At 39.5% G+C, this 14406-nt stretch overlaps 1 protein-coding gene across 3 annotated transcripts in view; it reads left to right on the top strand.

The window, feature by feature from the left end:
- Positions 1-14406, top strand: part of LOC145437257 (single-strand DNA endonuclease ASTE1-like) — a 533921-nt gene that overhangs the window by 457985 nt on the left and 61530 nt on the right. For all 3 annotated transcript variants that reach the window (XM_080314452.1, XM_080314451.1, XM_080314450.1), the window contains exons 4-5: positions 5452-5585; positions 6363-6550. In XM_080314452.1, coding sequence (XP_080170578.1) covers positions 5452-5585; positions 6363-6550 — 322 coding nt within the window. The remainder of the gene's footprint in view (positions 1-5451; positions 5586-6362; positions 6551-14406) is intronic.

The following is a 14406-nucleotide window of genomic DNA, read 5'->3' as shown; positions in this document are numbered from 1 at the left end:
GAAATGTGCGATTTCACATATGACGAGTTGATTAAATCTTGATTTCTTTCAAAGCGCTGTCAAGCGCGCCCAATGTAAAATAATGCGAGTTATACGGATTTTCATAAAAGTTTCATCACCATAAAACCTTTGGGATGATGTGCGAATTAGTCACGTAGACTTGAGTAGAGCTGGGCGCATTGATTGGAATACTCCAATATATATATCAAGTGTTATTTCTCATGACTCGAGTCGAGCAGTGAGCGATGGTTTCTATCGAGTACCTAAATTATGCGCTCCCTGCCACTGTCCGTTAATTTGTCAGCGATAATTATAGTCTCAATACTATTTCACACTCTGAAAGGCTGTAAACTCCTATTGGCCATATTGCAGAATACCAAACACGTGGTATTAAGCTACGCAGGTCAATGGAAATGATATTTCTGTTATGAAGTCGTGATCAACCCAAAGCACGCAGTGGCGAGATAGCGTAGTGGTATAATCCACAGCTGCAACACCAATGGGTTGTAGGTTCGAGTTAGACCGAGGTCGACTCCAGAATATCATAAGTGTTGGGGGTTTATCTAGGCTCCTCCTCGCCATCTCATCCGCGTGAGAGGCTTTACCAAAAGCCTAAAAGTGTGTCGTGCTATAAGTCGGCAGTTACGGAATAAACATGAAGAAGATCGGCCTAGTGTAAATGACCATAGTAGTCGACAAACACCATGAATACCAAAAAACCAACCCACACCCACAGCATTGTCACACAGTGCAATGAAATATGTATGGTCGAAAAATACAAAGTTATCTTTTACGTGATGAAGAATTGACATTATATATTCATTTGGTCGTAGAAACGGTACAAAATTGAACTTTCCACGTCATTCATATTTTTGTGACGTCATAATAGGGTGGTACTCGAATACTCCACTCGACTCGAAGCTTAGTGCCTGATTCAGAATCGGATCATCCAGTTACTCGATTTTGCCCAGCCTTGGACTTGAGTGATATTTTGATCTCAAAGTATCAAAGAAATCGGAAATATTCACCGGAAACTGGTATATTCGTCAATGCTATTTCAGACAGTCAATCGCAGACCAGTAACCCTTTCTTGCGCGACTATGACCAGACCATGGCATGTAACTCTGCAATAGGTCAGCACCTTCTTACGCATCCATAGTGTGCAAAATCGTATAACGATAACAGATTTTCAATTCTTGCTCGTGGGCGTAGTCTGTTCCATTTAAAGGCTCTCGAATCGACTATAATAGAACTCAAGCAACCGATTCTTTGTCGGCAAAAGGACCGACTCTATTCCTTCCGTGTATTTCATTAGTGTTGCGTCTCTGGCTATATATTATAGCTTATTTGTATTGCACTACTTGCACTTTTGCTTAACGCTCTCGTTTTGTGAAATCTCTCGTTGTTTTTGTTATACCATTCTTACGTCAAACTACAGTACCTATTTCATCTTTACATTTCGAATTGCAATCTCCGTATTATACTGACGGCCACTACCGGTGAGGGTTAGTTGAAAAGCTTATAGTGAATAAATTGCGAATATGAATGTGTTGCTCGTTGCAATATTCAAATTCCGTACCACAAGGAACCTATTCACAGTATTGGTACCAAAAACAACAGACAAATGACCACAGTTATTTATTGGGCTCGACATGATACCAGCGAGCCATTTGTTGCATCAAATATTTAGGTCACTGCGCGCCTTGGAGTGTTCGAACACCTGTTTGAAATTGACACGTGAAAAATCAGACTTATGCACGGAGACGCCACATCAGTTGAGATTTTATTGTGACCCAAAACTACAGAATGCACATAATCTATTATTACACGAAGTACATAGATTGCTATCGACAGAGTCATTCACTAAAACGGATCACCACAGAATGCCACTTTTCTGAATATCCGGAGTTTGGTTTGTTTGATATATTTTCGAGTCACCACCGGGCCTACATACACTACTGAACGCTAATTAACACACCATATTATGCACTGTGTAGCCCTTGTTTCATCACTGACGTCTTTCGAAACTTATCGTGGTGCCGTTCACTGCGTACAGTCATGCGAGATACCAAATAAAATGCAGACATATCCTATTAGGCTAGGGTCAAATATACGCCAATCGCTGCTAGTCGGGAACAGGCATGGCATGTCTACTGTCTAGTGTTAATATAAACATGATAATTGTGTAAATATGTCATGATTGCGATCAGGTAAACTGTGAAACACTTCGCAATTCAAGTGTTCAAATAAGAAACCCTCTCCACGACACATGTCTATCATTTACCTTGCTATTACCAGTGAAGACTTGACGAAGTTATGTTACCTTTTTGGAGTAACAAGCAGTCTTTCCCTACTTGTACTACTTAATAGATATACTTTTCAGGGATTTTCATCTAGCTAACAACTTTTCAAGTCAAACTGTATAGGCCTACTTACTTTCAGATTTGTCAAGTCACGTTCACGAACTAGATTGTCACAACAAACGAACGATTCGTGTGAGTAGCCGACTCTGATCTCGAGTAGGGCTAAGCAAAATCGTGTACCTGATTGATTCATTTCTGAATCACGTAATATTCTTCGAGTCAAGTCGAGTAATCGAGGATCACTGATTATGACGTCATGACAGAGTGTAATAAGTCAAAGTTCAAATATGTACCTTTTATGCCAGGGGTGGGCAATTATTTTCCTCCGCAGGCCAAATGAGAAGTGGAAAATAAGTTGGCGGGCCGCGAGAATTTTTTTTAGGTATATTCTCCCGCGTATTTTTATTTTATTTCTAAATTACATTGTTGGTAAACGCTGCTCAGTGAATATGTTGATATTAGGTAATGTGAAACTGACGTTCAATTAAAAAAGAAATCTATTTACCGTATTAATTAGAAACAATTTTAAACAGTATACATTTTTACTCTCTTAAAGCCCTTATCCACGTTCTTCTATTACAGGTGTGGGCAAACTTTTGAGCTCGCGGGCCGCTTTCAACATCTGAATCCATTCGCTGGCCGCACTATATAAAATTGAGATCATAAACCAAAACGCAATATTGCTAGTATTTGATTATATAGTGAGGCCATGGCGATAATATATATGCTTATTTGAAACAAACCGAACATTGCTTGGATGATATCCTACACGCGCCAGGAACAATGGCGAGATTTCGTAAGCTGGTCGACCTCAATAACCAATTTGTCAAAACTATAGAGATGAAATTCTGTTGTCCCGGTTCTTAGAACAGGATTGAAATTTAAATCTGTGAGCAGTGATCTGTTCATAGATTTACTAATTCCGCTTTGGACTTAGTTCCAGGACACACAATGATGACAGCATCATAACCATGTTAGCTTCAAACACGCTTATACTATATGCGTAGATTTCGCGCCCCCTTATCGTCATATCACAAAACGCAAACAGGATGATATAGCAAACCTAACTGATAGTTTGGTGGCATGGGAGGTTACGTCTATTGATGAGAGATTTTTAAATACGAAATTCATACTAAATACAGAGCAATAATTATGAATTGGAAGTAAATGGCGCAGTGCGCGAAAAAATTTTCAGTTGAGCTCAGCTTCGCGATCCCCTTCAGATGCTTTCATGACCCAAGGAGCACGCGTCCCCCAGGTTGAGACACACTGCCTTAGAATTATCATGGTGAAATATACTAAGAAAAAGTTTATTCAAGTCCCTGCATTAATTCGATTTTTAGTACGCATTTTATCAATATTTGTAATAAATTTCTTTAGACTCTCGCAGGCCGCACAGAACGGTGTTGCTGGCCGCATGCAGCCCGCGGGTCGTAGTTTGCCCACCCCTGTTCTATTAGGACTCTAAAACAGTGGCTCTAAAGCGTGTTTAGGCACATCTATCTTTATGATAACGAAAAATGTCGCTACAAAATATTAAAAAGTGCAACCAGAATGCTAGCAATCCCCAATGACAGTTTGATTGCATGGAAGGTTCTGGCTGTTGATGAGATAATTCTGAAATATCAAAGTCAGAGAATACACAGAGAAAAAACGATACGCCGGGGGTAAATCGCGCGGAGTGCGAACATTTTTTTCAATAAACTTCGACTTTGCACCACCCTTCTGCGGTGCTTTCACGCACCCCATTTCGAGAACTACAGCACTGAAATGTATATGATATAGTAGAAAGGTTGTTTTCTTGGTCTCGGCGACATTATCGGAAAAAAACTAAGTGGACGGGTTTAACGCTGACTCCATGCAATGTAAAAATATTTAGTGCGCTGAAGTCTGAACCAAAACCTTCTTTAAATTTTGGTTTTCGACTTTCTTTTTCCGGCATGCCCGGTAATCATTTATGGGTGATAGTATGCTAAGTCATAAAGTAATCGTGAGCACTGATTGACTTGTTTTACTAATTAGGGATTGGGAAACGTATCACGTTACAATTAGAAAAACATACCGTAAAATGCGTAATGAGACAATGGCAACAAAAGTTTGAACAAACTAAATGGAAAGAGTGCTTTCTTGTGACTTCAATTGCTACTCCCGATTCAACAATGGCAACGTGACATATTAATGAATACGCTTCAAAGTTAACGAATTTCCTGTTCATTTGATAGAGTCTATGGTTTTAGTCATTCAAAAAGCAAGTTTTATGTTTTGAAATCCAATTCCCTTCGCGGGCAGCACTTTTCTCGGGTCTGGTTTATGCCCCCACGAAGAATATGATGCCAGTTATCCATCTCCTATAAGATAGGCCTACTTGGGTATTTTCGAGCATACCGATTTCATTCCACTACGTGACAATGTTGTGGGATAATCATGACTTCGGAAATGTGATACGTCCATTAACCTTTGTAGCTTTGTACCATATGTTTCCTATATGTTACGATTCATCCAATCAACGTTTCGAAGCTTCAACAGTGAATATTGTTATCGAAACTGTACTCGAATCATTGTGTCCAGCCCTAATCTCGAATACTGCGCATGCGCATATGACGTCTTTACTCATACTGTGTTTGTAGCAAAGATGCATATGCTCTGCACTTTCGAAATCTGTCACAATCAATTGATTCCATGTGTCATTATTTTTTCTGCTAACAGCTTACTTTGGGGTTTCGAACCATTACTCTTCCTACTTCAAGTAGTTTTAATATGTCTTTAAAATCTCTACGAATACTTCTTCTTGAAATCGAGTGCAAAATTGGCCACTTTCGACTATTACATAAATATAACTTTCGCTATCGACAAGATCGTGTTTAGTTTCGCAACCGCTCGATACAGTGTGGAAATGCAAGTGTGTGCGTAATTCAGTCGGTGGAACATTCCTTCAGTCGCGCATGGTAATTATAATGTAGTAATATGAATGTGATGAAAATATTCATTACTAGCTTCACCTACATGGATTCACACCTTTACTCATGGAACGGAAACGAAGAATCACACTTCTCGAATTTAGAAAGAATCATTCATTTTATATATACAGGTTCACATCGGAAGGCAATATATCGCTATTTCTGGAAGATACAGCTGAGAAACTTCAAAGCATTACGAGAGCTGTTGACAGCAACAACAACTTCTACAAGTCTTCAGAGTCTAAGGCAGAGCCTGTAGTGGCAAGTATGTCGTATATGCTTACTAGGGCGGGGCGTGCATTATTATTATAATCATCCATGGATATTGGCCGTTTTTTTAAATCTCAATCTATTCAATCTATATTTTATCCCTCTTGCAAAATGCCATGACTTTGTGACTTGACTCATGACTTTACTACGCTTGACTGTAATTGACTCTAGTCGCCTCCAAAATCGTTTGACTTGACTTGACTCGGGTCACCTTCAAAATCAAATGACTTACTCGAGTCGAAATGCGTAATGACTCTGTTATGTTCTTGATCTTGTTTGAACAATAAATAACCGAATACGACGAGGTTGCAATAACAAATTAGTATATTATCAGCAGTATGACTTTACGACAGGCGACACGATCCAGAGTGCAGTTAAATGAAAGACCACGAGACAACAGAACACCGGGTATAAATACAAGCACGACATTCGAGGAAATAATGATTGGCTGTAATTACTAATCCTATAGAACGAAAGAGTTGTACGTCAACGAACGTAAATGCACGAACATAACAGACTCAAAGGTAGGACTTGATCCCAACAATGATTTGAATTGTGGATCCAATATGTTCAGACAACTATGAATGCGCCGTAGGATCCTGCAAGGGGATTCGAGCCAACTGATTATTACCAAGCTACGATGACTTCACAGCCATCTCCTAACAGTGTTGGGGACGCAAGAGGGCTGCTACAAAGCGCGGCATTGCTGACCGCATCAATGTATGCTAATTTGTAATCAGAATTAATGAGGATTTTTACAACGTATTTTCAGGGGACGTTCTCAAGCAAACTCTCCATGAATTGGGTGTTCCTTATGTTGTCGTTCCACGTGACGGAGATTCCGTTACTGCCGCCGTTGCCAACGAGCTGAGTGGCTACGTACTCGCGAGTGACACCGATTATTGTGTGTATGATTTAGCCAAAGGATTTCTACCATTTTCATTTTTTAGTTGGGAAAAAGTAAGTATAACAATACAGTTGCCCGGTTACCCTGAAATGGATCTATTTATATCAGTGGTTCTTAACCTGAGGGTTAGCTTCCCTCTCTTAGTAGATTGTGTGTAGGGCTGGGCAACAATGATTCGAGTACTCGAATCTGAATCGAGTGTTAATTTTAATGATTCGAGTCGTAAAATACGATTTTTACGAGTACTGAAATTATACGCTCCCTGTCACTGACTGTTAATTTATCAACGACGATTATATTTCCGATAGTATTTTCCACTGTAGAAGCCTTGAAACCTTGCTTATTCGTGTCGCAGCATGCGAAACATATAGTACAAAGGTACGAACGTTGTTGGAAAAAACACATTTCCGAAGTACTGATCATCCCACAACATTGCCACAAAGTTCAATGAAATCGGTATCGTCGAAAAATTACCAAAGCATCTTTAAAGTAAAGGATAACAGACAGTATTATGTTAGGGAGGCATAAAAGGTACCTATCTGAACTTTAACATATTACATTCTGTTATGACGTCATAATGAGTGATACTCGAATACTCAACTCGATTCGAAGCAAAATGCATTATTCATAATCGAATCACTCTGGTACTCGATTTTGCCCAGCCCTAATTGTAGGTGTAAGGTCGAAAGGCATACAATATTAATTACTCGGTCAACATTATTTCAATGTATTAGCAGATTCATCGGTCTAACCCGCAGACGACTTATTGAAAACATGTCCAACTTGTTGGCAGTCTTTCCAACGGTCCTTACTCATATGATGGCTACGAACTGAGAAAGACATACCAATTTCACCAAGATTGATCTCCCAAAAATACTTCCACCGATGAAAATTACCAAAGTTACCATTTTATAGTAGGCCCTCTATACCAGTGATTCCCAACCTGTGGTACGTACCACTAGTGGTACGCGAAGGTCTTCCAGGTGGTACGCGAGTAGATTCTGTTTTTTTTCGACCGAAGGAAGTTATTAGTTCAGGTGGGGTTGAATTTGAATATTTTGAAGTTTTTTGACAAGTGTGAAAAAACAATTCCATGCATCTCATCAACCCCGGCTGATAATGCCTATTTCAATAGAATTTGTTAGGACGATTTGTTGGACAAAATTGAAGCCTTAAGTCATAAAATTGTCAAAATTGTTTACAAAGTCAAAATTTTTGACTCCTCCATTTCGTTTCTATCCTAGACTTTTATATTTTGCTGCTTGTAGCCTACTTTATATAGACCTACCGTTGTATACGGCGCATTGTCTGCTGATCGTGGATCATAAACTGTCAAACTAAACAAATAGGTTGACGATTGACTTGGTGTTATGCTCAACGAACCGCAATATCCTAACTGAAGCAAGGCTGCTTGGGCATCACCTGGTTCTTTTATTAAGAAGCGCATAATGAAAAATTGTGATGTATGACAACATTGTCAGAATGAAGCAACATGGTGTGTCACAAGCAGTGCAAGCACAACTTCAGTGTTGTCAGCCCACAACTGCTGCTGTTGAACGGTCTTTCTCCATTCTTGGCAGGCTACTTAGTAACGAGATACACTTTCTACCCGATAATGTAGGAAAGTATCTTACGTTGTACTGCAACAAATTTTAATCAACTCTACCATGATACGTGGTGTAACTACTGGCCTAGATATCGCTAGATATCGTTCCATGTCAAAGTTTGTCACTTATCAAGTCAAAAACGCTTTTTCAGGGCAAGCTACTTCGTAAGGACATACAGTCCCAACCAGAAATGAACATAAGTAGTACAATTTTAACATTATGTGCGAAAACACGTAATTTGCGTACGTGCGGTCAAAATTTGGTAAAAATGAAGTTATTTCAGGTCAAAATCCTCCGATTTCTAAGTAAAAAAATCGCCCCAGTAAATACACCCCACATAATCAAATACGTGATGATGGCGTCGTAAATAGTGAAAACATTTTTTACCGCCTACGGCGTGCGTAAATTATGTAGGTGGTACGCGAGCACTGCATAAAACCTCGAAGTGGTACGTGGGTGGAAAAGGGTTGGGAACCACTGCTCTATACCAATGGTTTTAAATCTTTTTGTCTACACGGACCATTTTTACACAGTCACGGACCCATAAAATAATCCCAAAAAATCAATATCTTTAGTCGCGTTGCCAACGATTTCGATGAAGACTTGCAAGGGAATACAAGCTTATGCCTTAACGGTCTAGGCCAGACCGGACAGTGTATTCGGCGTCTGACTATTGCTACGTCGATATTGAGCAGATTCTAAAACGGGTTTCTATACTTGCTTTGCTGCCGATATTAGCCCATTAACAAGTTATACGGCAAGCCAACACCCAAATCGCACGGATTTGGTTTTTATGATACAATAAATATAAGATCGAGATTCACCCATTACGCCTGCTAGATTTTTTACATCAGACTACGATGTCAACTTTTATTGTCAACCCAATCGCACGGATTTGGTTTTTATGATACAATAAGCATATGAAATCGAGATTGACCCCGTACGCTTGCTAAATTTTTTACATTAGACAATAATATTAATGTCATTGATTGGTTGAATAAGCATTATTCGCTGACTACCTATATCTAGTGCATTTCGCTCTTGCTGTTCTGTGATTTCGGGTCAAGCTCACAGCAGAGAGTCACTAAATATTCGCAAACGGAAAGCTGGATATTACGAGCAAACTTTTGTAACAAAGCAAGTAAAATACTTGTGATTGTCAAGGTGCATGCGCTCGTTTAGTGTTAATTTATTTTATGCTGCCAACGCTATGCATAGAGTGACCCGTAGTTGAAATGCAATAAATTTCAACCAAAGATGTTATAATGAAGTGAAAACAGCAGTATATGAAAAAGGTTCACAGTGCAGAACCTACCGTTTGTGAACGTGAACCTCTAAATTCCGAAGGTTCCCTCATAGAACGCGAACGTGAACCTCACGTTCACACCATCCCTACTATTCATGCAGAAATTTGGTTGACTTTTTATATTTCAAAGCGAATTCTGCATCTGCATATGCGTAACGCTTCCGACGACACATTTGGGTATGATCGCAACAAATATGGCACCAAAATTGACAAACAATTTTTTTAATGAACATAGCACATCAAACCTGGTCATTTGTATCTAGCAGCTCATTTTGAAGTGATTGTGGAAAAATGGATTTTGTAAACATTTCGAAGTCACCGTGACTGATCTTACTAATTCAACTTTGAGTGTGAACCTCGGAAATTTAGAGGTTCTGGTTGGTAGGTTCTGCTCTGTGAACCTTTTTCATATATTACATTTTTCACTTCATTATAACATATTTTGTTGAAATTTATTGCATTGAAACTGCGGGCCACTCTATGTATGGCGCTGGCAGCATAATAAATCAACAATAAACGAGCATTCACCTTGACAATCTGAAAAATTTTACGTGCTTCGTTGTTACAAACGTTTCCAGCATTCCGTTTGTGAATATATAGTGACTCTCTGTTGTGAGCTTGACCCGCAATCACACAACATCAATTCCTGTTTCGCCTCCAAACCGGTCACTGTCGCCTGGCAGCACACCTATTCAAGATAGGTTGCGCCGACTCCCCCCTTAGTAATGTGTGTTACGTCCCAGACACGGTTGACCACATACTCTTGCATTGCGAAAAATATGACTTTCACCGAACATTTCTAGCCGACGCATGTACCACGCCCAATGTACCGCTTACTTTAACCAATTTACTTACTATGCCGCAATTATTTACGCCGGTCGCCGAGTTGATTATTTCATGTAACTTATATATATAGTTTAAAAGTTTATTAGTTTGAAATTTATTATAAGCCTATGTCCCAGAGCACGAAAACTCGATCCTTGACAACATATTTTGTCCGTGGTGCACAAGGCCGGAAACGGCGATAGGCGCCACTTGAAACTCCTCATTAATAATAATAATAATAACACAACATCAATATCGAAATACACGGTCATAGTCAGCGAATGATGCTTATTCAACCAATCAATGAAATTATATCGTTGTTTGATGTAACAAATCTAGCTGGTGTACGGGGTTAATCTTGACTTCATATGTTTATTGCATCATAAAAACCAAATCCGTGCGATTGGGGTGTTGGCTACAGCTGTATAACTTGTTAATGGGGTAATGTGGGTAGCAAGTATAGAGGGAAACCCGTTTTATGCTCAGATCAATATCAACGTAGCAATACTCAGTCGCCGAATACATTGTCCGTTCTGGCGTAGACCGTTAAGACATAAGGTTTTAAGGGATTACTATATAATTTGATTCCCCAGTTGATACATTTAACGACGTTTAAAACGTCAATATGTACTGCAGCATTGTGGCATTATGTGGGCAATGTGGTCCGAGTCGTCCCTGGGTATCGTGTACATTAATATAGGATAAAACTTCACTGAAATGTAGGATTGGACTTCGCAATATGACGTCACGTGACGGCATAAGGTTCACGTTCGCGTTCACACAGAACCTTTCAAAAAGGTTCGCGTTCACACGAACCAGAACCTTTCAGAGGTTCACACCATCCCTACTATGTCCTTCATTGCATTCTGCAGGATGAATTTGGCTGTGCGTCTTCAAGGCAGACGATTGTTCGCCGCTGTTCATATATACACATTCATGTCCATTTCCTTCAATATACAATATTAAATTTCCCAGTTAATCTAGAATCTGTAATGCGAACCACTGCTCTCAAACTTTTTAGAAACCCTCCCTTGATGATAGTGACAAATTTCACGCCCCTTATCGTCATATATAAAAAATATATTAAAAAGAGCTCTCAAAATGTTTGCAATCGCAACGCATAGTTTGATGGCATGGAAGGTTATGACTGGTAGAGACGTATCAAATATGAAATTCGGATTATACGCAGATCAATAATTACGAGCTTGGGGTTAATCGCGCACAGCGCTGAAAACTTTTGAATTGATTATTTGGTCAAAAATATATCATGCGCAATGCTAGCACGTAGCATTTAGATATTTTAGCGATTTTGATGTCTAATCTCCTCTATTAACCCACTTGAGCTTAGCTCGACCGTACCTAAATGGAGCGCTCACTTTAAAAAAAATGGCGACTGCCGCAACCGTTCAAACTTGACATTTCTTGATGGGACAAACAATTTTTCTCTACGTGTCACATATGTTCGGCAAGAGAATAATTCAACTGAGTCCTTTGGGCTGCCATAAAATGCGCATCTTTGGAGTGGAATTCTATAAAACGTATCCTAATTGAGTGTATTAGGAGTGGCTACTTCGACGTTATTGTAAGCCAGATCGATTCCAATCCATGTTTCTTGGATTTATATAAGACAGAACATGGCATACGACATGTATCGTATTTCTACATAAATTTGAGTATTTCTACTCACTCTGCAAGGATGCTTGACAGACAGACAGACCTAAAAGCGTCAGCTAACAGCTATACACGCACTTAACATTTACTCCTGATTCAGAGATATCGGTATCGGTTCGGTATCAGTCAAAATCTACAATTGGTGTAGGGATGGTACGTCTCAATTATGACATTTAAATCATAATATAATGATGATTATTGCCTTTGTTGAAACTCCAGCACATATTAAACTCATTCTGATTTCAAGAAACATTTTTCTTACAGGCGCCCTCGCGCCTCCTTCGGATGTTTTCACGCCCCGCAGTTTCAGAACCACTGCTCAATATAGCCATAGACAAGGGGTGGGCAAACTACGGCCCGCGGGCCGCATGCAGCCCGCAACCCCGTTCTGTGCGGCCCGCCGGAGTCTAAAGAAACTTTTTAAAAATATTGATAAAATGCGTACTAAAAATCGAAATAATGCAGGGACTTGATTAAACTATTTCTTAGTATATTTCACCATGATAATTTTAAGACAGTGGTTCTCAGACTGGGGTGCGTGAAAGCATCAGAAGTGGGGCGCGAATCTGAGCTTAACTGAAAAAATTTTTCGCGCTAGGCGCTATTTACCCACTATATGATGATTGTTGCTCTGTATTAGTCTGAATTTCACATTTAAAAATCTCTCAACCATAGTTGTAACCTTCCATGCCATCAAATTATCTGTTAGGTTGCCAGCAACCTGAGTGCGTTTTGTGATATGACGATAAGGGGGCGCGAAATCGTTCACCGTCATAAGGGGGGAGGGGGCGTGTCTTAAAAAGTTTGAAAACCACTGTTCTAAGGTAAATACTTCCTATTTTATTTTTTATGTTCAATTACTGACGCGACAGCTCGATCTCAAGGCCCATGCACATAGTTTGAAAGGTTTTAACTGCTAAACATCACAGAAATCCTAAACGAGATTGACATAATTCGGATCACGAATGGGATTTCAGATTGTCCACTCCAGTTTTAATTGTTCCAGTGATGTGCTTATAAAAACCGATTCGCGCGTGTCTTAAGTAGATTCGTTGTCTTTATGCGTATAATTGGGGCATATATATTTTATCTACACATAGTAGAAGCTAACATGGTTATGATTCTGTGAGCATTGTGTGTCCTAGAACTGAATCAAATGTGAAATTAGTAAATCTATGAACAGATCGCTGCTCACATTTTTAAATTTCAATCCTGTTCTAAGAATCGGGACAACCGACTTTCATCTCTATAGTTTTGACAAATTGGGCATTGACGTCGACCAGCCTATGAAATCCCGCCACTGTATCTTTCTGATGCGTGTATGATATCATCAAAGCAAAGTTTGTTTAGTTTCAATTATGCACATATATTATCTCCATGTCCTCACTATATAATCAAATACCAATATTGCGTTTTGGTTTATAATCCCATTTTATATAGTGCGGCCCGCGAATGGATTCAGTTGTTGAATGCGGCCCGCGAGCTCAAAAGTTTGCACACCCCTGCCATAGACACACAATGGACAATTCGATACGCAGGACATAATGCGACATAATGAACAGATAAGTATAGGATCTCGAAACGACCAATTACGGGCTCTTGATCATGCATACACGTCAGCCTGACGTAACAGTCTTTGATATTGATCTTTCAGCTGTTTTTTTTTATATAGATGCTTTTCCTTGCTCTTTTCAATCGCTTCGTTAGTCACGTCCTTCTTCGTTTATTTCTGGAGTTTGTTTTTGCAAAGCTTCTCTGAGAAAAAGCAATGTAGCGCATGGTATTCAGATCGATAGACTCGTTTATGGCAGTGGTGCTCAACCTTTTTTCCTCCAGCGCCCCTCATCAAAAGTGTGCCAGGTCTGGCGCTCCCTACCCTTATTTTATGGACTGCAGTAAAAACAATGAGTGAAAGGCCGAGCTCGGGTTGGGACTTGACTATTGAAAATATTTCGCGCTCGAATCGTGCCCGTGGGCCACTAGACAAATTACCGAAAAAAAATAGTATTCGCTATATTCGGGATCAAATCAAGGTTGTTGTAACAACAATTGGGTACGGGCTAAAACCATCTGGTTCAAGCCCTATGTAAACATCCCCAATCCACCTCTGCGGCTGGCAATATACGCGAAACTTAATTGAATTGGATTTTGTTTCATTGCTTTGTGTGACTAGTAAATCAATTGAAAATGTGGTAGAGATCTTCGCTTTCATTGAATTTAGTACTGGGCCTGGTTATGAACGTTTATTCAAGTTTATTCATAAAATTCATAAAATTTCATCATTTCCAAACATTTACAAGACTGCAATGCAATGAATGATAGGAAGATGCCGCAACGACTAGGAGTCGACTTTGAGATCAGACCTGGGCCTAGGCGATACATGAATGTAGTCCAAACAAAGCAATTCATATCACATAACGTTCATATGAGTATCAGTATCATCAGTATCATCTTTTACGATACGATGAAGAAATATTTTGACGATTTAATTTTTATATCT

The sequence above is a fragment of the Botryllus schlosseri genome, chromosome 4 (assembly GCF_051294905.1).
Source record: "Botryllus schlosseri isolate E-star chromosome 4, Bs_hap1, whole genome shotgun sequence".
In the NCBI taxonomy this organism is placed as follows: Eukaryota; Metazoa; Chordata; class Ascidiacea; order Stolidobranchia; family Styelidae; genus Botryllus; species Botryllus schlosseri.
Note: the sequence above shows the minus strand (reverse complement) of the source record. Positions and strands in the feature narration are given on the sequence as shown.